This window comes from Typopeltis vanoorti, chromosome 21 (assembly GCF_054136105.1).
Source record: "Typopeltis vanoorti isolate ZY-2024b chromosome 21, IOZ_Tvanoo_1.0, whole genome shotgun sequence".
In the NCBI taxonomy this organism is placed as follows: domain Eukaryota; kingdom Metazoa; phylum Arthropoda; class Arachnida; order Uropygi; family Thelyphonidae; genus Typopeltis; species Typopeltis vanoorti.
Window position 1 is genome coordinate 86,819,567 of NC_143569.1, and position 25,382 is coordinate 86,844,948.

The 25,382-nt window shown below is 34.1% G+C and overlaps 1 protein-coding gene across 3 annotated transcripts in view; it reads right to left on the bottom strand.

The window, feature by feature from the left end:
• The window catches only part of LOC150095078 (blastula protease 10-like), a 47,396-nt gene that overhangs the window by 14,154 nt on the left and 7,860 nt on the right, over nt 1-25,382 (bottom strand). For all 3 annotated transcript variants that reach the window (XM_090411397.1, XM_090411398.1, XM_090411396.1), the window contains exons 2-4: nt 5,723-5,819; nt 5,401-5,454; nt 4,389-4,436 (exon numbers count right to left, since the gene is read on the bottom strand). In XM_090411397.1, coding sequence (XP_090267523.1) covers nt 4,389-4,436; nt 5,401-5,454; nt 5,723-5,770 — 150 coding nt within the window. In that variant the 5' untranslated portion in view covers nt 5,771-5,819. The remainder of the gene's footprint in view (nt 1-4,388; nt 4,437-5,400; nt 5,455-5,722; nt 5,820-25,382) is intronic.

Below are 25,382 nucleotides of genomic sequence, written 5' to 3' on the forward strand. Positions count from 1 at the left end.
AACACAGTAATAAAAATTAAACAATGAATAACTAGGTAAATAAATATAAATGAGTATTAAATACTTTATTTATGAATAATTTTTTGTGTATGTTTAATCTTGTTTAATAAGCTATTATTTAAAGGAATTATTCATTTTTATTAAATTAGAAATATTTAAATCTACCAATTAGAATTTTATATCAGCTGAACTGATCTATCAGTATTTTAGATACTTCTAATATGTTTTATATTCCACTATGCGGAGTGCTTCCTTAACGCAATCCACATCAATACCCATCGGCCTGAAATACCTGACGCCTAATTTCGTTTATGACATGAAGAACCCTTCTGATGACTTTCGAAGGTGAGTTAGTCTCATGTGGAGACCATCTAACTTTTTCTTTTTTTTTATCACATAAACTAGTGTCAGAAAATATACGATAGACAGCAGATCACGTAGATAAAATTAAGCTAAAAGATAACATAAAGTTATTATGATGCCAAGTTTCTTGTCCGTGATCAAGGAATCTGTTCTTTGGTATAGAGAAATAAAAATCTAGCTCTCTTCACATATAGAAGTTGGCTGTTGACCTCTTGAAGACGAATAAATCGCCAACATGAGTGGCCGAGTGGTTAGCGTATCCGCTGTCCAACCAACAGTCTGCGAGTTCAAATCCCGCCGTAGGCATGGGTGTTTGTGATTGTCCACAGATGGGAGATGAATTGCATCTCTCAGTGTGAGACCACCACCCAGCTTACTGTTCTTTGAATGTCTTTTAGAAAGCGAAGAACATTTAAGGTCTTTTGAGAAGGTTCTCAGTCTCTTTCGTTACTGGATGATTGAGAAGCTCAATTTATGAAGTAACTGCAGATCGTATTATGATACAGCATTCCCTGAACTTTCTCAAGGTGTAAAATAGGACGTTGATGGTAAATTACAGTGAAGAAACCACAACATCTATACACAGTAAGTCCGACTCTGTATATCATCCACACTTCAAATGTCCCACCTATAAATGCAGCAACAGACATCTCTATGATCCCAAAGAAGATGCGAGTGAAGAAGTCTTCGTAAAATCAAAAGTTGACCATATTTAGCAAAGATTGTCTAGAATGATCGTATGCACAAAAGGAATGTCTCGTTTTTCCTGGCATATCTTCTATCATACGTTAAACCACATTAAGATATTCAATAATGCAGAAAACGAAAACCCCTACTCCACATCCATAATTCAAATAAATCAATTTGCTTTCTGACTTTTCTTAATAATTCAGCTTTCACATCCATATAGCACTAAGCTTACTAGCCAAATTGCTGCTAAGAAAAACTAAGGATGAACACAGCAATAAACCTGATACATCACGTACAAGTTAACAACCCCAACGTACTCGAAAACATGAGTGCAAAAATGATTGATGCCTGGGGGGGGGGGTATAACCCAAAACATGCAACTTCCTGTGTAAGGTGATATTTTTAATCTCATAAAAATCAAGAAAAAGTTTCGGCGAGATATCGTCATCATGTTTTTATGAAAAAGAGTGAAATCCTATGTTGTCTATAGTCCAACCAACCAACTTCGTATCTGAAAAGATCTCAGAACATTAAAGGGAGTATACAAGTTCATATCAGACAAAAAGAAAAACCACAGATTTAAAAGTTCATAAAATGCACAAAGAAACTGGCTAGTGTTTGCAATTAACTGCCGAATCAGCGAATACTACTAAGGCGAATGTATCGTATGTGCTGTGCAAATTGCACGTGTTTTTCTAGTGGGTTACCTATTTTGAGGGGCGAAAAAAACCTTCCTCATAAGAACGACTAACTAAGCTGAAAAGTCCATTTCATTCTGTAAATCAAGATTTTTCACGTCCCAACCTAAACGTGATTCGAACACGGTAAATCAGCATGTGCTCTTAAAGACGAAGAGAAAAATATATAAAAGGAAAAAAGGTATGTCCGGGTGAGCCTCCTCCATAGCTCAGTACAGATACATTTTGCATAAATTATATAGCCTAATAATGATAAAGATCTTGAAAAGATGATGCGTAGATATCAGATCCATTTGTTCATTATGAAGGAAGCAATTTATCATTATAAGAATAAGAGTTATCATCTAAGTTTTTGGAAGTTTTTTCCCACTTGGTTAGACTATAATAAATTTAGTTTAATCCTTTATCCAAGTGTAAGCTGCGCCTGAAGTATCTTCAGGATACTCGTGGTAAAGGTGCACCAAGCTCTCATCACTCCTTGTCTCAGTATCTCCCACAATGCAAAGCACATCTCCTGCGGACATGTATACTGCTATGCATTAAGGGATGGGACACTACCCAGACCGGTTTCGACCTTGATTGAGATCTCGTCAGTGGGAGCCAGACCCAAAAGTGGTGATACTAAGGCAGAAGCAATGGAGAGGTCATATTTACTTATATGAGTTGCCAAAAGGTGTCTCATCTTATTATTAAATTACTCTGGATTCAGAGAAAAATGTTGGAGGTTTTTTTTTCACTTCGTTAGACTATAGATTATACAGGGTGTCCCAAAATTCACGCAAGAAGTAATTTTGATAGAAAACACAGGTTTTTGATTAAAAATTGTAATTTCTTATTGATTTAAAGTATACAGTATAGGGTTATGCATGGAACAGCATATCGGATAAATGGCCTCCACGGCTTTGCTGGCACATACGCACTCTGTCGAAATTTTCCATGACCATTTTGCATAAATGTGGCTGAATTTCGTTGATACAGCGCTCAATTTCCTCCTTAAAGGCGTGGGTGGTCGTGGGCTTGTTGGCATAAACCTTAGACTTCAAAAAACCCCAAAGAAAAAAGTCCAACGGCGTTAAGTCACATGATATGGGCAGCCAATTCTGATCACCAAAACGGGAAATTACACGACCAGGAAATGACTCATGCAGTAAGTGAATTGTTTCTCGGGCTGTATGGCATGTGGCACCGTCTTGTTGAAACCACATGTCGTCCACATCCATATCTTGCAATTTAGGCACAAAAAACTGGATGATCATGTCGCTATAGTGAGCACCATTAACTGGTAATGCCTTACCAGCCGCATTTTCGAAGAAGAATGGACCGATGATGCCTCCAGTCCAAAATCCGCACCAAACAGTGACACGTTGTGGATGCATTTGTTTCTCAACAATCACTCGTGGATTTTCTGAACCCCAAATGCGACAATTTTGTCGATTAACGAAGCCATCAAGATGAAAATGAGCCTCATCGCTGAAGATTTTGTTCGAAAAATAAGCATCCACTTGTTGTTGTTCCATAATCCATTCAACGAACTCTCTTTGCTGTGTGTGATCATTTTTAATAACCCTGAACTGTCAGCTGTCACAATGTCTTTTTTTTTCTCGTTGGCAACACTTGACCGCGCAAATGGCACTAAATTTAAATCTTGCGTGAATTTTGGGACATCCTGTATATTTAGTTTAATTTTTTATCCAAGTGTAAGCAAACAATCACCACTTCTGGGTCTAGTTTCTACTGATGAGACCTCAATAAAGGTCGACACCGATCTGGGTAGTGACCCTTCCCTTAATGCATAGCATTATACACGTCCGCAAGGAGATGTGCTTTGCAAACTTTTGCAAAGTTTGCAGACGCAAACTTTGTTTGCTTACACTTGGATAAAGGATTAAACTAAACTTATTATAGTTATCATCTAAAACTGTTGGAAAAGGAATTGAAAAGCCTCTGTTCTTTTTCGTCAATAGCGTTTCCTAACTGTGAGCTGCCCTATAGTGCTGAAGAGTTCGTGTCAACAGAAACCTTGAAGTAATGTTCAGATAACAGCTTTCATCACGTCATTTTGTGCAAACAAACTATGTAGTAATACATTTCAAACTCATTTGTACAGTTATGAGATGCAGAGCAAATCAGCTTGCTTCTATACGAGAAAGTACAGCGTTGTATTTACATATTGAAATTTCCGTAGCTGTTGTAGTGATTCATGTACAAGTTTCTAGGATAAAATGACGTACGACTGAGATGAAAATAAATAACGTACAAACTAAATTAAACATATATACGTCGGCTTTTCGCCATCTCAAACTAGCATTATCAAATGCACATTACAGACACACATTAGCGAAGCCAAGTGGGAAGATTTCGTTCCAGAAACTTCAAGTATTTAAAAGCATTTTATAACCGTTATGACCACACTGGAATTACGTCATCATGTTGGTGTATTTTTCCAAACTGAACAGATGATTTTGCAAATGCACGCAATGACAAGATGCTGTTTATAAAACGATTTCATAAAAGACTAAATCGGAATATGTTCGTCTAATCGGAAGGAAAAATTTGTTTATTACTTTAAACTTTGCAGACGGGAAAAAAAAAAGTAATCTGTTCCCAAATTACCAAATTTTAAATAAGAATACTTACGTGATCTTTGAGCGGCCAGTTTATCAATTTCTGTATTTTTCTGTTCATCTGTTATAACATCAAAATAGATTGAATAAAGAAAATTAAAAGGCATGTAAATATTTATTTTTTACTTAAAATAATAAAATTAAATATCAAATGTTTATTAAATCATTCTTGTTCATCTCTAAAACACCAAAAAAATAGAATGAATATTGAAATTTAAAAGGTTTACATATGGCAGGGAAGAGGAATCAATCGACCGTGAGATGCGGTGATTGATACATTCAATCCAATACCCTTGGAGGGTAAGGGATGGCAATGCTGTAGCCAATGAAGTTTTAACTGAGTCTCGGCTATTGCTGTTACCCTCCTGCCATGATCAGAGCTTTAATAGCTCAATAACACCTTATCCCTACACTGCCCTCTACAGATAACGAGGAAGATGAAAAGCATTCTTGCTTCGACCCTTTAAGCCAGCCCTTATAAGGACTAAGGTATGATGTGATTAATACCCTTGGACGGTAATGGATGGCAATGCTGTAGCCAATGAAGTTTTAACTGAGGCTCGGCTATTGCTGTTACCCTCCTGCCATGATCAGAGCTTTAATAGCTCAATAATCCCTACACTGTCCTCTACAGATAACGGGAAAGATGAAAAGCATTCTTGCTTCGCCTCTTTAAGCCAGTCCTTATAAGGACTAAAGCATTCAAATATTTAAACATTAATAATAACTAAAATATCAAATTTTTAGTTATTATTAAATGTTTAATCATATTATAATTTTTTTATTACATTTTTAATTTATTTTAATTAAATACTTAATTATTATCAAATGTTTAAATCAAGAAAACTAGAAGGTACATACATATAGATAATATTTGTTTAATCATTATTATAGAATTTCTGTGTATATATATAGAAAGAGAGCGTCTATAATAATGATTTTATATATGTATATATAGTCGGTGATTATTTAAATAAAGATGGAAAAAACGAGGAAGAGGAGAAAATTCTTTAGTGAATACTTACTCCAAGAAGAGGGGTCCGAAATGGACGTTCCTTTATTGGCAAACTGGATACATCCTAAAATGTCAATTATTCCATAACTTAGTGGTAGAATTATTTCATATAATGAATAAAAATAAGTTATTAGTATTATGCTGCATTGCTCATAAAAAAAAAAACTTGATCTGATATTTAATGAATACTGATAGAAAAAACAAAACAGTCTCTACAATTAATGTTTGCATATATTATAGGTGGTCGGCATTATTAAAAAGAAAAGAAAATAAAAATGAAAAGAATTCTCTGAAGCCTAAAATGTTATCTTTCAGTAACGAAGTGTACTTACCTCTATCACTGCAATGAAGAGCCCAGTCAACAACAAATGATATCTCATAGTCCCCACCTACCACTCGTAACCGAACTGCAATACTTTGGATTTCCCCCTAGAAGAATAAAACACAAAAAGTGTCTACTTGCTTTCTTCAATGTTTACACTAATATATTAGAAACTGCAAAATGCCTTTATATAATTTATATAATTTGCCAAATAAACAAAACTTTCGAATTCTTAAGTTTTTTGATATATTGAATAAATGATTTTATTATTATTTAAACAATACACAAGTATAAAATACATTTTTTTTTTTATTCTTAAAAAGAAAACATACTGACTTCCATTTCATCGTTAATAAGAGTCCAATAATGGACACCTTGAACCCATTCGATTAATGAAACCGACTTTTTTTAGAGATGCATGTTTAAAAAAAAAAAATTGTTCGCAGTCATTGGAGAACAATTAACTTATTTTTAAAAAATTAGGATGTACATACTCGTATATGAAAAGATCGTTTATAATTTAAGGAAATTACTACCTAGACGCGAATCGATCATTATTGAAGTCTAATTTTATAAATAAAATGAAAATATTATATATAATTCATTGAAAACTGTAATACTTTATTAAATTTAAAATAAATATTTTTATTTTTCCATTTATTTGCAGAACATATTTATAATATATAAAGATACCATTTATTTTTTTAAATCATAAAATAATTAATCAAGGTGTTTTGAATGGAACTTTTTTTTTTTTTTTTTAGAAAAGACGTGATTAATCGACCGTGAGATGCGGTGATTAATACTTTTGGAGGGTAAGGGTGGCAATGCTGTAGCCAGTGAAGTTCTAACTGAGGCTCAGCTATTGCTATTACCCTCCTGCCATGATCAGAGCTTTAATAGCTCGATAATACCTTATCCCTACACTGTCCTCTACAGATAACGGGGAAGATAAAAAGCATTCTTGTTTCGCCCCTTTAAGCCAGTCCTTATATAAGGACTATAAGGATTTATTTTATTTTGAATTTAAATTGAGGAGTTGGAAATGTTAATTTATGTACTTAATTAGTTTTTTTTTATTATTATTCATTTTATTTATTTTATTATTAAAAGTTATAAAAAACAGAAACATTATAAAAATTTGAAAGTTACATTTTATTGGCTTCAGTAATTAAATGAACACCTGCAAATAGAGTTTAAAAATCACTTTATAGTGCGTCTATTTCAGCTGCTATAAAATACACACAGTTCTATGTTGAAGAGGAAAACCTACGAGCTAGTATTTCTGGTTTCTTACAGAAGAATAAAGCGGAAGATGCATTCTAAATATACCGGAAGTATCGTAAAACAGATCGGAAGGATAGCTCAGGTATTCCAGGAAGTGTACTTTCTTTGATAGTTAAGATCCGCTTCTGATATACTGAAATTTTACTTCCTCTATTTTCAAGATGTGCACTTCCGGTATATTTATCATATTAACTTTCAGATTATCTTCTTATTCAGTCTATTTAATATTCCAGTTTGTTCATTTAATTCATTACGACCGGAAACATTTACAACCACCTACCTGTTAATGGCAACGCCAGTTAACGCCTTTGTGGATAAGGGAGACCCAGAAGAACTAAAAATGGACTTAACAAAGGTCTCTAAAAAAGGAATCAATATTACAAACTGCAAGAGAGGTTCAGTAGCTTCTCAGTGTAATATGGATACCAGATAAAAAGTCATGACGTCATTTGGGGCAAAAGGTAGACTCGGGCAGTCAGTCGGTCAACACCACCCGGAAATAGCCTGATGAACTGTTAGAAAGACAAGCGTCAAGGTCAAGTCAAGCACCCTCTTGGCTTGTTTGTTGTTTGTTCAAGGAAAAAAAAAAAAAACTCCATCCTCAAACAAGCATCTCCATCTATCGCTCTTCATGCGCGCGCACAATAGAGAAATGCAACTGAAGATACATCTCATTAATGATGCTTCATTTAAAGTGTGTCCTTTTTAATGCTGTTTTGGTGAACTTCTTCAGATGGCGTTTTATTTAGAAAACTCACAAAAAGAATACTCAGTTCCTTCCTGAAACAATAGTCAAGGAAACCCCAAAAGATTTTTTAACTACTTAAAAATTCATAATATTAAATCCAATCAAGTACAGGGTGGTCCATAAGTCACGAAGGTTAAAACATTTCATAACTTTTTTATTTATTAATTATGTTTTATAATTTTTTGTTATAATGAACAAGGACGGCTCGTGCATAGGCACTACAGAACTGCAGCAACCCCAGTTTTTCTCGATACATAAATATATTTATTATTTTATTTATATTTGCTTGTAATATTTAATTTTATCATCAACAATCCTACATAATTCTCTTATTTTGTATAAAAAATAATAAAAATCCATCTTGCAGCACTTAAGAGGGCGAAGGACGTTAGCAGCACTGTGTTTACCACAGTGCCATATTGCTACGCGCGCAAGCATATGCACGTCATAGTGAGATGCGAGCTATTAGCTTAATGCGGCACTGTCCGTCGCGCAGTTCCACTGTTGTTTATATGCAGTTTGCGCCAGTAGTAGAGTGTTCGTAGTGCTTATCGTGTTTACTCCGTCTCTTTAAATATTTGGACATTATAATTGAAGACATAACATTTGTTATAGTTTTTATTTTAGAACATTATTGGGGTTATGATAATGGATTTTATTTTTAAGTAATTTTGAATTATACCAAACGGTATAATTTTATCGATAATAAACAATATTTTTTCATGTTTAATTTTTTTTTAAATTTTTACCATGATTTTGATATTTTATCCAAACACGTATACACTGTACTTACAGTGTGTATGTATATTTCGAAAGTTGCAGCTCCCCCCACGATTTCAAGACAGGAGCCGCCACTGATAATGAAATATAAAAACCCCGTGATTTTTGTATTAGTTATGAAAAACCCACATCTCGTAAATGCATTCCATTTTTGGCTTTACAAAGATGGGTGGTTCTTTGTTAAAGCTGTTCATATTTTTGGCTTCAGCGCCCTAATTCCTGCCCAGATATTCCCATTCAGCTGTGGGATTGTCTGGGGCTTGTTCACATACGCATTTTCCTTCAGATAATCCTCATAGGAAGAAGTTAGGAGCCGTTGAATCTGGAGAACGTGATGGCCAATTAATTGCAAATCTTGGCGAAATTATTTACTCGTCAAAATTGTGCTGATTTTTCAAAATAAAATTGCGCGAATTTAGTTCGCTATTGGGTTGTGAAATTTTCCGTGATTAATTTTCCATATGTTCATTAGAATACCTGAAAAAAAAAATTAAAAATCAAAAGAGTTATTCGCATTTTCAACCCTTTTGTGACTTATGTGCCACCCTGTATAAGAAACTTGCTCAAGACAAAGGTTAAGAATCATCTGAAGTGCGCTATTTTATAAGGAAAATTAAAGGAATTTTCAGATGTTCATATTTTATAATTGGGATTGTTTTAAGAAATTGAGGGGGAGTTATTTAGGATTTATTCTTGCTGCAAAATGAAGAGTGGATAAATTCAATTTCATAAGTATTATTATTATTAACAGACCTCTACCTCTCCATGGAGTCAAGAGACTCATCGTCCCACTCTCACATGCACAGCTCATCTTACCCCCAACTTAAATGCATCCACTGTCCCTACACTCCCCACACTCTCAGGCAATGAATTCCAATCACCTACCGCTCTCCATGCAAAAATATACTCCTCACCCCCTTGCTTACACCCACCTTATGCAGCTTCCAGGGATGGCCTCTCATTCTCTCCCTCTCTCCATGTGCCACCCTGTATAAGAAACTTGCTCAAGACAAAGGTTAAGAATCATCTGAAGTGCGCTATTTTATAAGGAAAATTAAAGGAATTTTCAGATGTTCATATTTTATAATTGGGATTGTTTTAAGAAATTGAGGGGGAGTTATTTAGGATTTATTCTTGCTGCAAAATGAAGAGTGGATAAATTCAATTTCATAAGTATTATTATTATTAACAGACCTCTACCTCTCCATGGAGTCAAGAGACTCATCGTCCCACTCTCACATGCACAGCTCATCTTACCCCCAACTTAAATGCATCCACTATCCCTACACTCCCCACACTCTCAGGCAATGAATTCCAATCACCTACCGCTCTCCATGCAAAAATATACTCCTCACCCCCTTGCTTACACCCACCTTATGCAGCTTCCAGGGATGGCCTCTCATTCTCTCCCTGTCTCCAGATATTCTCGATCATGTCTCCCCTCTTCCTTCAATTCACTAAAACTGTCGTTAACTCCCTGGAACATTTTCTCAATCAAGACACGCTGTGATATACCATCGAGTACCATGGCCTTGTTGACATTAAGTTTATTCAACTCCTCATGTACCTCCTACTCACTTACCATCAGTGGTTTCTCCCCCATTCCCACTGCTCTCAAGTTCTGTATTATGTTACAACCACAAGGATGGAATACTTCAATGAACTGCTCATTTAACATTTATACTATATCCTCCTTAGTGTTTATCATCCTCCCATTATTACTAATCAATAACATCCTTTCATGACCATTCTTCCTTCTACTGGCCACATATATATGGAAAAAACTCCTCGGATTTCTTTTAGCGGCATTTGCTCTTATCGCACTTTTGATATCCTTATTAAGTGAGTCACCTTCCTTGCTTGCTCTTTGTACTCCTCATCTAATTGATTATCTCCACTCATCTTGTGCAACCTCCAAAATGTTTTTTTTTTTTTTCAGATTGCATGCTTCACTTCTTTAGGCATCCAATTTACATCTACCTTACTTAATCTCCTGACCGTTGGAATACACTCAGTCATTGCCTCTGCCAGATAATTCCCGAGTAGAGACCAAGTAGCATTGATTTCCTTTCCATGCAATTCCTCATTCCATGATATCGCTGCAATCTTCCTCTTGATTTTGTAATAATCACGTATAGTTTTATATAAATATAACTTTTTTCCGCAAAAGAAAAAAATGAAATAATCAAATGCAAGGCCGTCGATCCTCGTTTACTCTCTGTTACTTACTGCATGAGATAGTTGTCGCTCAAAAACTCAAGAAATCCATTTTCTTTGTTTCCTGATGCCGTCTCTTCAATCCAGTCATATTACCATAATCGAAATCGCCCATAAGGATAACCCTTTTTTGTCTAAACATTTCCTTCTCACTGCCTTCCACATTACCAGGTCTATAGCAACACCCTATCAAACATTTCATCTTGCCCACCTCCACTTCACACCATACTGCTTCCAAACCACTGTCACTACTTGCTCCTTCCATCTCCCCCCCCCCCAGATGGGCACAACTCCTCTGCCATCATCAATAGCATTCCTCCTCCCTTTTTGCTTTGTAGTCTTCGCGGAAGACTGCATATCTCTCCATCTCTATTCCTGTCAGAATGTCATCCTCATTCAACCACGTCTCAATTATACCAGCAATTTTTGGGCGAATGAACTCTATCATCGCTATAATTTCATTCCCTTGTTTCGAATACTTCTATCATTTATAAACGTACACACTAGCTCATTTCTGTTTCTATAACAAGTTGCACTAAACCCACTTCTTGGACATGATTCCTATACCCTCTCCCCTGTCCATCATCACTGATACTATACCATTCCCCAGACCTAATTATCACCCCCCCACATCCTTGACTGTCTTAATCTTTTCTTGTGCACTCACACATCTACTCCTGAAACCTCATCTAACTTCCTCCCCTGTTCCTTTTTTCTTATTTAGTCTCTTCTCTCGCACCACTCACCCCTCTATTCTGAAACGTGGCTACCTTCCTCTCAACACCCCCTTGCATTCTCAAGTCTTACATTCACTTCAGTTATTTTCTCTTGCAGCAACAGTTTCTCCAACTGACTCACACCAAACCCATTCATATGTTGCCCATTTCTTTCAGACAACTCTATCTGCTCCGCAAACTCATCCTACACATTCACAAAATGAACTCCTTTCTCCTCATACACTCTTCTATAATACCATTCGAAATCTTCGCTCGCTTTCTGAACTCATCATTATCATACCTGAGCAACACGCTAACTACCTTACCTACCGCACTGTTATCCTTCACTCTCTTTAACAGCCTCATGATATCCCTTCTTACATTCTTCTTGTTACCAGTCGGATCATTCGTGCTACCTACCACTACCAACTTTTTTGCTAACTTCTTCTCTTATCCAATGCATCAAGCACCCTTCCCATTCTACCTCCCGGAAAACAGACCGTGTCTTACCGTTACCACTCAAGTACTCAGCCATACGTTTCTTCTGATATCGTGCTTCTTAGGTAGTTTTTTTACTCTTTATAAGACAGAGAAAGGACTTTCTCCCGATGAATTGGAAATAGGAATAGTGAAAAAAAAAATTAAATAATTTCTACATTTGGAAAAGTTGATGCTCAAGGCCCCCTTCGAGGTTGGGCTCCTGGCGGCCGCTAGGTCCGATACTCGCTTGATCCGCCTCTGGTTGTAACTACACCGAAACTGCCCACCGATCACAACTATCACACAACCATATTTCAAAAACTAATTATTGCTAATGTCACACGCAATTTTAAATTTTAAACTTATCTTTTCACAGCTCTCTCTCTCTCTCTCTCTCTCTTCGCCACCATATATATCGTTGTAAGGGAGGTCAGGCGAAGGAAAAGGGGAAATAGCGAGGAATTGTCTTCTAATGATGATTTAAGCGATTTACTGTTTTTTTACATTAATACACGATTAAAAAGTAAGTTGTTTTTTTCTGGTTTAAATTAGTAACAGGATAACATTTTGCATATAATAGGAATTACTGGAACTTGAAGATGAATTACACCGAGGGAAATTATGATGACAGACAAACTAATAGAAAAAATGATTAGGAACCATATTACGTGCTAGATAAAATCACTCATCGAGAAGCAAGATGTACAGTTTCTTAAAAGGGTGGTCAGAGTTGAATAAATCTATTAATTTTTATGAAGTTACGAGGGGAAAATATTGCGAAAATAGTTAGAACGCGATTTATTTAGATTTTAGTCAAGTCTGACAGCTCGACATATGAACCTACTGATAAAGATGCATTAAGACGGCATAGATGATTACTTAGTTAAGTAGATAAGGAATTGAAGTTCAGTATTAATACTAGTAACATAGCTAATAAAGCACAGTACAATGGACTGTTGGACTAACTAAAAAAATTCAGTTACGGAAGATGGGAAGCTATGTACCTACCCTATACAAATCTATGGTCAGGCAGTTTTGGAGTATGGAGTTCAGTGTTGATCACCTACTAGATGTCTGATAGATATGAAAAGAATTTAATTATACAGAGAAGTTCACTAAGAAACATGTGGTAAATTTTTATTAGTTGAGCTTGATTAACACGAGAAGCAGGTGGAAATCTTACAAGACGGTATAAATTAGCTCATAGCAAATAGAACGTAGATATCCAATCTCTATTATACTTGGCTATGCCTGAATCTACCAGGGACATAATGAACATATCATAAAAGAGAAAGAAGTAATTAACTTATTTTTATATTTCATTCGTCATTGGTACTTACAGGCCTCACAGTCCACAAAAGGCCTTGGTCTTAATACCTTAATTTTATTAGGATAAGGTCTTAAACCTGTTATATTTTTTCTTTGAATGGCGTTTTTTTTTTTTTTTTCTGTAGGGTGGTTAAAACATAAGACAAAAATAAATAAAAGTGCGTGTGTGGTTATCAATTTATAGAGAATGAATAGTTTATGTGATATAGATTAAGATTTTAATCATAACGTCTAATAATATGTCAAGGTATTATTATTATTATTACTCAATCCGGGATCATTTTTCCTCAGGTTCTCTTTCTCATAAAAACACTTGTGTCCGACCTAACTACATTTTGAAGTAACTAAAAGTTAATATTGTTGTCATCCCCTTCAAGGATTTCGGTTTCCTCGTGGAAGATTGAAATTATAATAGAGACGGTCATCCAATTAGAAGCGCTTAATAATTTCAATAAATATTATATGAATTTTTTTTTCTCGTCAATAAAGTTATTTTGGCTTTAAAAGCCGTGTATAATCCACAGTTTCGAGTTTTTCCAAGTCTTTGTATTACAACGAAATCCCAATTTACTTGCGCTATTCTTTACACGCTTTATTCATTTCCACTTAAATAGTTTCTTTCTGTGTAATCATGATTTTTATTTAATACGAATAACTATCAGTTATTCAGTTCAGCACATACTAGGCGAAAAATACATAGAACATAACAAAATAATCTGTCACAACTTTTTAGACCTTCAAAAACTTTTGACTCAATATGGCATGAGGCATTATGGAAAATATTAGAACATTATGGTATTGACAACAAAATCATTAGGATTATTAAATCTCTTTATTCCTCATCTAATATGAGAATTGAAATTAAAAATTACAGCAGTGAACCGTTCCGGACAGACGGGGACAGGGATGCATCTTGTCCCCTCTTCTTTTTAATTGTTTTCTAGAATATGTCATAGATGAAGCTCTTCATGAATATGACACTGGAATATTAGTTGGTGGACTGAGAATAAATAACTTACGTTTTGCAGACGATATCGATCTTCTGGCAGAAAGTGAAGAAGAATTACAAGAGATAACCAGCCGCGTTTTCGGAACATTAAAAAAAAAGGATTATACATAAACCTACAAAAAACAAAAACAATAACCTTAAAATCAGACATTGAATTCTTAAAGATACAAATTGGCAATAAACAAATTGAGGATGTAAATAAGTTCACTTATCTAGGAAGCATTGAGTCAAGATGGTCGTTCAAAAACCGACATTAAATACCGAATTGCTAAGGCAACCTGGCCCTGCAAAAGTTAAAACCATAGTGGGGAGATAACAGAATAGCAATCACAACCAGACTAAGACTAATTGACACCTTGGTGAATTCTATCCTCTTGTATAGTTGTGAGGCCTGGACTTTATTGAGGGAAGATGAGAGGAGACTCCTGTCTTTTGAAATGAAAACTTACAGAAGACTTTTGAGAATTCCCTGTACCGCTCACGAAACCAATGAAAATGTCCGAAAACTGATTGATTCAATAGACGGGAGAAAAAGGGAAAATATTCTGACAGTCAGACGAAATGGTTCGGACATGTGGAGAGGGCTAATGGCATTCCAAAGCAAACACTAGAAGGAATCGTTCCGGGACCAAGGGTTAGGGGCCGACCTCGATTAAAATGGACTGATAACATCAAAAAATGGACAAATTCCTCCCTTTCTCAACTGACATCAAGAACAAGAGACCGAGATGATTGGAGGAGGCTATCAAAGAATATCACTTACCAGCCATGAATGACCCAACGGTCCATTTAGGACTACGGGAGAGAAGAAGAGATTCAATTGAACTACGTATCTGAACAGCAACAAATTATCGGGTGATTTGTATTGAATATTTTACACATTAATGCAAACAACTAAAGATATCGAGTGAGTAATAATGGCTATTTATGCAGTATTATTACTTAATAGATAGAAGAAAACTATGGAATGTCAAGAACTACGAAATCTACAACACAACTGCCCTGATTGAATCTTTTTTTAACGACTCTTCATCTATTCTAGAAATGCGTTGCAATAATTTTCACATAATTTTCATCTGTTATAGTCATCTTCCCATCAATTTTTATATTTCGATATTTTAAACTTAAAAGTTGTTCATTCAATGCGAAAGGAAATTTTGTATAAAACGATACATATTCATACACAGAAATCATACTTATAAATGAAAGAATAGATTTACATTTCTGTTCAAAAATTGTTTGACAAAGAGTGCACATTTTTGTTCCTATGATTTTTTTTTTACCTGAAATTCTTGACGAAGTCACATTAACTAGATTGCATTCAATGGAATTGCAAAATAGGAGAAACCGGGAGCCCCTGCGCTCCTTTTATTCCCGTGATTCAGTTCGGTGACTACCAGGAGGTCCTACGAAGTACGGAACATTTCATCTGCCTCTGTGCGCTGACAGCGGGTGAAGACATTTCCACTCCTGAGTCGTCAGATACGAGATATGCCGGCAACTGCTCAGTAAATCCGCCGATAGAAGGAAGTCATAATTATTTCAATACTAGCGCAGACTTATCAAGTTCCTTGTTATACACAGTCTGATGTTTCAAGCATCAGGACAGTTCGAAACTAATATACAGTTTTCAGTTAGTACATGGGGAGATTTTTAATTAATTATCGTTTTTTGGCTGTCAATCGCACTTTTGCTGCTTTTTCGCTCTTCAATCGGCTGTCAACTTATAGCTATGCATGGTGCAGGTGGGCAGCAATGTGCTGCCTACTCACCCTTGCATCTAAAGCAGCGCAGCGGGATAGGAATATTTAAGTCCTCAGCTACTCCCTCAGCATATCGCTGGCAGTCGTTTCTCTTATAAAGGACATCTGATCTACTGTCTGACTGTTAGTGGTGTGGCTTGCTCATTCTCTTTTTTAAAAGAATAATCTATTCAATTCTCTCAATGAATAAAAGGAAAAGAAGATAGAATAATAGTCCTGAAAGTTCTTTTTATAGTTTTAGATTCGCTAACGAGATTACTTTTCACAATAACAGTTAATATTTCAACGCGCAATACACAATGAAGAAGTAAAGACCATTTTACTGCTTTTTGATTCTCACAGGTTTATCGGAATGTTTCTTTATAATGAAGGATAATACATAACCATTCTAAATTCCATATTATATTTCCCTGAGAGAGCCTATGACATGTCCTGACAGCTGTTTCCAAAAAACCAAAGGCAACTCTCATGCCGAAGGTTATATTACGATAAGCTCTCAGGAAAATAATCTGAATAAAATTTAGAATGGATATACTGTATATTCTAAATATATATCCATTCTAAATATATAATAATAAACGTTGCCAGAGTGAAGCCTTCAGGCTCTTTTTTTTTTTTTTTTTCAGTTAGCTGTTTCCATGACGACCACCTCCAGTTATATTGCTACCAAGTCTATTTCAAAATATATGAATCGTATAGATCTCTATGTATAGCAGAAATAATCAATTAATAAAATTTTGGTAGATGGTTAAAATTAATTGCATTTAGATACAAGAACATGCCCTTTTCAGTTAAATTAACACATAGGTAAAAACATTAGAGAATTTTTTTTATCAGATAACTAGATCTTATAGAATTTGTTCAACAGTATACTTCAGGCATGAAAAATGCTATAATCTGAGTTTGAAAACCAATTAGTGACTACGCCAAATAGATTATTTTGAAGTGGCAATAAACCTTTTTACCAAAAAAAAAAAAAAACGATATCAGTATTCTTTCCCTTTTTCTGAATAAAATATCTATATTTTGTCAATAATTTCGGATGACAGCAAGATGTTTATAATTAGGCATCCCACCAGATAATGTTAATTAAATCTAAAAGAACAAAAGGAAGAATTACGAATTTTCTGTAGCATTTCATAGAGTTCTTCAATTTCTGTTTTTGGTTTTCATTCTTCAGGGCTATAGGCACTGATTATATTTAGTTCTTTGCAATTTTCTTTTTATTCGCAGTATCCTTTTATATATATGTATTTTTATTCTTTTATTTCATTTTTAAAATCCTGATATGTTATTATCCTTATATCCGCTTCAGCTCTGTCTCTTGTTTCTCTATTCCACTAAAAATATGAGTTATGCAATTTATATTCCTTGACCTTTTTAGTTTCTGATATGCAAGCTTCTAGTTGTTTAGAATAATCTTTCCAATGTGTTATTTCATTTCTTATTCTTAATGGAAAAGCAAAAGGGAAAATCCAAGTTCCTCACAGCTACTATACTGGAGTTGCATTGTTTAGCAATCGCAGACTGTCATACACAAACGAGAATTGTAGCAGTGCTGATAGGCAGCCAATAGACCCTTGCACCAATAGACCCCAACACAATAGGATATACATGTACCACCACAGCTCCTACCTCAGCACGTCGGTGCAGTCGCTTCTCTTATAAAGACCTTCAGTTGTATATGTGACTATTACTGGTGTGGTTGGCTCATTGTCAATTTTTTTTTTTTTTTACAAAAATCTATGCAATTCCGTCAACGAATTAAAGTGAAATAGACAGAGTGATAATCTTAACAGTTATTTTTATAGTTTTAAATTTGCCTAAAATACGACTTTTCACAATAACAGTTGCTTTTCTGCACAGAATATATAGCAAATAAGTAAAGGCCATTTTAATAACTATTAGACTCCGACTTGTATTGGAAAGTTTATTTTTTTAGTTAGGTTTTTATTTTATTATATTATGTTTTTTAAATTTTGACAACCATCTCCAGCTGCTAAGTTATCTGGTTATAGGTCTTTAAAAACACAAGATACAACTCCACCTGAGATTTAGGAAGAGAAACCTTTTTTTTTTTTTTAATTTTTTACCTGAATATCTATTCTTTTCACTCTTCAACCAATAGGCTGTGGACTAGAATCCCGTAATGGTTAAAGACGTTTTGATTGTCTCTAATTGAGAGATGAATTTCATGGCCCAGTGCGAGACCATCTCCCCGTATATTAGAGGCCAAGATGTGGCTTCAGCAAGTTCCGTGTTTGGTCTCTAGAGCAAAAAAATCAAGGATTCTGTATTCGGATTCTATAAAAAATAATTTAAAATTCCAAAAATTATACAAAATTAATTTTTTTAAAACAATAGAAAAAATCCTTTGCCTATCTGTGGTTCGGATGTACTATAGGTTTTCAACCTTTCGTAGGTGAGAATCACATAAAAAAAATAACAAGAAGAATCGAATCCATGGTTATCGAGAATTTATTAGAAAGTCCAGCGAATCCAGGCTTATTCCATTATGTCGAAATAGTGAGGTGAGACGGCTGAGCGCCTTCCCACTATACTACAATATTTTCTCAGACAGATCGTACCAGTGGGAAGATTTAGCCGAATGTTTAAGGAATGATGAATAATCGATTGAAAATTGCGAAACTCATTTTATCTTTCCATTTGATTGAAAAATAAAATTAGCTCGACACAACGATAAATAACGTTGAAATATATAATTTATAATTCATTTAATATTACTACTTTTTGATCTATTTGTATTCTTGCGTTTTAGAGGAAGTCGGAAATGTCTGATGCATTCAATAACACGTACATTGATCATCGTCATAATAATAAGTATGAATACCACTATGTCCTTCGACACTAGTGTTGTTTTATTGCATTCCAATTTAGCCTCCAACCAGGTGCTATTACTTGAATTCCCAGTTAAGGTCGCTATGATATTTTCTTGCGGTTCAAGAAAATATCATATTTTATCTCTGTATTTTACTATTCTCGAGGCTCGTGCTTCATATAATCGTCTGGATACATTACACTCTCATACACTATTGATCTTGCATTTTAAATATGCTGTAGATTTATAATTTTTCGCGAATGGGATCCACATTTAAAAAAATTGACAATTGTCGTATTATTATGATTTAAAGAAGAATTAGATGCGTATATATACACATACCAGCCACTGAATTGGAAACTTTTAACTGTTACTGTGTTGGACTACAGATTATTTGACGGAAGAGAACTTTGTTCTCTGATCGGTTTTTCTAACATGTTCCGTACATTCTTAATGGGGTTCAGATCCATGCTTTGTGGTGGCCAGGGATGATGGTAGATATCACTGTCATGCTCGCTTAACCAGTGCTAAAAAATTCTTGCGTGATGGACAGTAGCATTGTCGTCCATGAAACAACCATCACCTGCTGGATAAAAAATCAACACTGCAGAATGGACTTGATCGGCAACAATATTCAGATAATCCTTGGATGACATCCGACCTTCCAGCAATATCAGGGGACTCGTTCCCTACCAACAGAACATGTCCCACACCATGCATCACCTCCAGAAACTTCAGTTGTGTTTACAAGGCAATCTGGGTTCATTGTTTCATGTTTGGCCAAACTCTCTGCGTACTGTTAGTACAGAACAAGGTGTATCATGACTTGTCGGACCACATGACTTTTTTTTTAGTCTTCCAGTGTCCAGTCACGGTGTTCCTGACACCACTGTAGACGAACTTCCCGTTCTTCGCAGAAATCAGTGGTTTCCGTATATGCATGCGACTGCCGTTACCAGTCCTCTTCAGTTCGCCGAGCATAGTTCGGTGAGATATGGATCGGGAACAGCTTTCATTAAACGCTTCGTTCAATTACTGCATACAGAAAGTTCTGTTTGTCCGTACAAGACTTCTCAGACGATGCCGATCTCTTTCCTGATAGACTGTCTTTAAGATCACAGTTATGCCTCTTAAACAAGAAAGTGGGTAATTTTTCCACTGATTAAACATCCGGGATATCTCACCTTTTGAGAAAGAAGTCAGTACTGTTTTCAGAATCGTGGCTGCAGCTAAAAGGGCACCCACAATAACTCCTTCATCGAACTCCGAGAGATCCTTTGTTATTCTCATTGCGATCAACACTATTGATGATTACTGACCATTCTTAAATAGTTGTCTAGAACACGTAATGCACGCAACCAAGTATTCTGCATGTACGCTGCGCAGAATATATATATATATATATATATTCTAGAAGAAATAACCAGTAAAAAAAAAAAAACATGAGGAAATAACTGTAAACAACACGGAAAAGTAGTGTATATATATTTCAACATTGAAACGTTGAAGTCTGCGCATTCAAAATTGTTGGATGCGCATATATATATATATATATATATATATATATATATATATATATATATATATATATATATATATATATATATATATATATATATATATATATATATATATATATATATATGAAAAATAAATTAGTTTGAATGACTATAATACCGAGAATAAAAAAAAATAAAGTTCAATGCTGAGATACCACTAGTTTGTGTAATTTTAGTTGTTGTAAGTTGATGTAATTTTATAATGTCTCTGTTATTTTTTATATAATTCTTTGTCTCTGATACCTGAAGAAGTTGATTTTTTCAACGAAACTAGCAGTATCTCAGCATTAAACTTCATTCTTTTTTATTCTCGGTATTATAGTCATTGAAACTAATTTATTTTTCATAACATTATCTACAGAGTAAATATGATCTCCAATATATATATATATATATATATATATATATATATATATATATATATATATATATATATATATATATATATATATATATATATATATATATATATATATATATATATATATATATATATATATATATATATATATATATATATATATATATATATATATGATCATTATCTCGGTTAACATACATATTTTTATGAAGAATTGAATTACTAGAACCGAGATTTAAGTAAAAAGATTTTAATATAAAAACACGACCAGTTTCGGCCTGTCACAGCCTTCATCAAGTGACATTATAAAAGAAAGAAAAAAGAAAAAACACTAAACACTGAAGGTTAAAAGACTATGAAGGAACGAAGGCTGTTATGGGCCGAAACTAGTCGTGTTTTTATATTAAAACCTTTTTACTTAAATCTCGGTTCTAGTCATTCAATTCTTCATAAATAAATAAAAAAAAATATATATATACATTGAGGAATGAAAACGTCCTCAGTGTCCAGAAGAGAAAATCTAGCTACTAACCGTAGGAGATAACTGACTTTCATTTGAATAGCTTTTATGAAGAATCTTTACGTCCTAAATGGGATTCAAAATTTATGCTTTTCAACCTAAAAGGTGTTGTCATTACCCGCTGATCTATGGAAACTTTTCGGAGATATTCAGTCATGCTAAATTAGAAAACCATTACACATGAATAGAAACAGGATATTATAAATCGATCCTTATTTCATAGTCGAATGTATATACAACTTAAAAATTTCAAAAGATAGACCAGAGAGCTTAAGAGAATACAACTTTTTACATCGGAGTTGCCTTTTGTTTAAAAGACACAAGCTCTGCTTATTAATCGAATTAAAAGAGCATATATAAAAATAAATAAATAAAATTAATTAGCTAATGCTTTATTCCCTAATAGGGAGTAGGCGAGGTCTTTATACTGTATCTAGCTTTTGGAGACTGAGTGAGCAGTTCAATCTCCATAGGTAGCCAATCAGAGATAGCTGGCCCATGTCTATCACTAATTATAGCAGCCACCGATGAAGAGGCTGGAAAACAAGTGCTGCCATCTCTTCGTACCTAACCGTAACAAGATATATTACTGTCTGAAATAATGTGGGTACTACGCCCGATTTTCTTGAGTTTACGGGGCGAAAAACCCGAGTTTCCGGGAAGAAAAACCCGCATGCCGGTGCCAGAGATCGTCTAACTCGGGAACCGGTCGAAGATAGGCTTAGAAAAAGTTCCTAGAGTCAGCAAACTTCGAGCGGTCATGCGCAGAGGATGCAAGCGCCACTTCCACTGAGCTACACAGGCCTTATAAAAATAAATAGAAAATTAAATTAATAGGATTAATAGAATTAGTAATGGCTATGAAATTATAATATCCCCTGTTTTTATCCATGTACATTGGCAAAATGAAGCCTTTTAGGCGCTTTTTTTTTTGTTACATTTGCACACCGACCGAGATTCACTTATGAAAAGTAGAAGTTTATGATGTAGGATTGTCATGGTATTAAATGGGTTGGTTTTGTCCTCTTAAGGATGCTGAGTAATGAGGATCAACAGTTCGGAAGCTGTCAGACCAACGAAACCTAAAAGCACTGAAAAAAGGCAACGTTCGGACTACTGGACAGAGCTCATATGCAAGCGGGTTGCATTCACATAAACCCTGTGGTCTACTTTTCGAAGCTTCCATACATATGAAATAAGGACGGATTTATTATATAATATCACTTATTTCTATTAAATTACTTCGTCGAAATGAAGTCTTTTAGGCTCTCTTTTACAATCACATGTCTAATCTGCAGTCGTCTGCATACTTTCAATCTATCCTTAATCTACATTCCATAATCCCATAATCATCTATGTTACTCTCCTTTGCACCCTTTCTACAGCTTTTTTATTTCATTCGAACCCAGGAGACCAAATCTATCACCGTAATTCAGGTTGGACTGTATCAAAGCCTTATAAAGAGGCAAAATGACTACTTCCTTATTCTTACATGATAAGTTTCACTTCAACATTTTAACTATCCGAGTTGTATTTGAAGTTTTTGGTATGTGACCTTTGAACTTCAAATTCTATCAACCATAATCCAAGATCCCTAACCTCATCTATTTCTAGTAACATAATTCCACCAATATAATATGTACTTGAAAATCTTATCCCGCGAAAATATGTACATTTACACGCTGACATTACATTGATAGCCATTAATAGACTAGGAAGGAAAGTAATTGTCCGGATGACCTCAAATCTCTTCATAATCATAATCTCTTGATTCAGAAACATTGAAAAAAAGTGAATAAGGAGTGGATATTAAAATCCATTCTGGAGAAAAATGTAAAATATTCATGTAATAAAGCAGAGTTAGATAGACATAAACTGATTGGAAAATCCTACTGCGCGTAGAAAAGCTACCGAATATAATGATTTAGATATTATGATTTGTAAGAGTTTAAGTTCGGGATTAATATTGGTAAGACAAGTAGTAAACATGCAGCAGTTATGATATCCTTCTACAAATCTAGTCAGACAGACAGTTTTGAATTATGGCACTCACCTTTGATCGTCTTGATTGTGATGGACCTTAAGAGAATGAAAGTAAATACAAAGAAGGTTCGTTAAGCCTATTGATCGATAGCTATGCACGCTATGGGAAAAGACTTACAAGAAGTTAAGATAATTTACCTCATAGCAAATAGAAAGCAGGGTACATAATAAAAAGATAATGAAGAAAGTTATAGTAAACTGAGTTTTGTTCTCTTGGAATAGGTTAAGAGAAAATAAATAAGGAAAAAATATGTCTATGCAAATTAATTTATAGAGCAGTGGTGTTCAACCTTTTTTACTACGCGAGCTACTTTTCAATAAAAAGTTATTCGGCGATCTACTCTCTTATATAGATCACGTTCCCCCAACCTGATATCTGATTACGCACAAATAAACAACTAAAAAAAAAAAAATACACAACTAAAAACTTTATTTGTGTATTTAAAAATTTATTTATCACTTTTAAATATTTTAATATAACAAAAAAAATATTGGAATAAAATATTTATTTCTCTATTTTGGAAAACCAAAGTTGGAAAAAACAACAGACTTATTACAAACTCACAAGTTACAGGAAATGCTGGTTGATTAAAAAAAAAAAGTTAACGTGACATTCGGCATTATTTGGACCTCGCAATATTTTCTTAGTCAAGTTGATATGAAGTGGCCAATCGCAGACAATCATCCAAATGATCATTTGTAATTTGGTTTCTTAATTGATTTTTTATGACGTTCATATTTGAAAAAGCAGATTCTGACAAGTAAGTTGATCCGAAATACTACAGAATTTTTCGCACAATATCAGTTAATATTGGGAATTTTCCATGTGCATACTTCCAAATGACTTCATTGTTTATTGATTTTAAATGTAAACTATTCTGAATGTTTATTATCTCAAGTTCTAATTCAGCTTGGTTTATATCAAACAGCCCACTAATTTTATTTGAAATTTCTGTCATGTTCAAGTTTTCTTGAAATGGATTATTGATAAAAGATACAATCATTTCAGTTTTATTAAAATATTTAAATCTTGAATTTATTTCTTCCTCAACTAATTCTATTTCACGAATAAATTCTTTTAAATCATAGTGAAGCATTTCTTGATTTTGTTCAAAAATTTTTAATAAATATGGGAGATGTCTAACTTCGTGGTCATTTATATTTTTCTTCAATAAAAGTAAGTCTTGTTGGAAAGTTTTATTGAACTTAACATGTCAATAAAATTTTTATCTGTACCTTGTAACTCTAAATTTAAATTGCTTAATTTCATACAGAAATCTACTAAAAATGATAAGTGTAACAACCATCTTTTATCACTCAATTTTGGATAAATATCTCCTTTTTCATCAAGAAAAATTTTTATATCGTTAATTAATACAAAAAAATCTTTCTAAAAATTCACTTCTGTTGAGCCAGCGAATATTATTGTACAACAGAAATTTCTTGTCATCATCTGCCTGTAATTTAAATAACCGCCCTTGCAGGGCTTTTCCTCGAACAGAATTTACAATTTTAAATGTAATAGTCAAAACATCTTTTGTGTTTAATCTTTTACTACACAGTACTTGTTGGTGAATAATACAGTGGTACGTTAAAAATGTGGATATTTGTCATCATTTTTACATAATGAAATGAAGCCTGATTTTTTACCTATCATTGAAGGAGCAATGATAGGTAATAAATCAGGCAAATAATAAAACACAAGTTTATTACTTGTGTCTAGTAATACACACAAGTAATAAACTTGTGTCCATTACTACACCATTAGTAGTAATAGACACAAGTTTAAAAAGCTGAAGTTTCACAAAAAGCTGTTGTTTCACAAATTCATCAAATGCCGAAAAAATGTCTTCTTCTCTAGTCCTTCCCAATAATGGTATAATTTTCAAAAGTTCTTCTTTACTTGAATAATCTTGAAATACCATGCGAATAAATCATTAACTGAGCAATATCAGTGAAGTCGTTTGATTCATCAAATTGTAATGAAAACGCAACACACACTGGTGAATGTCTGACATT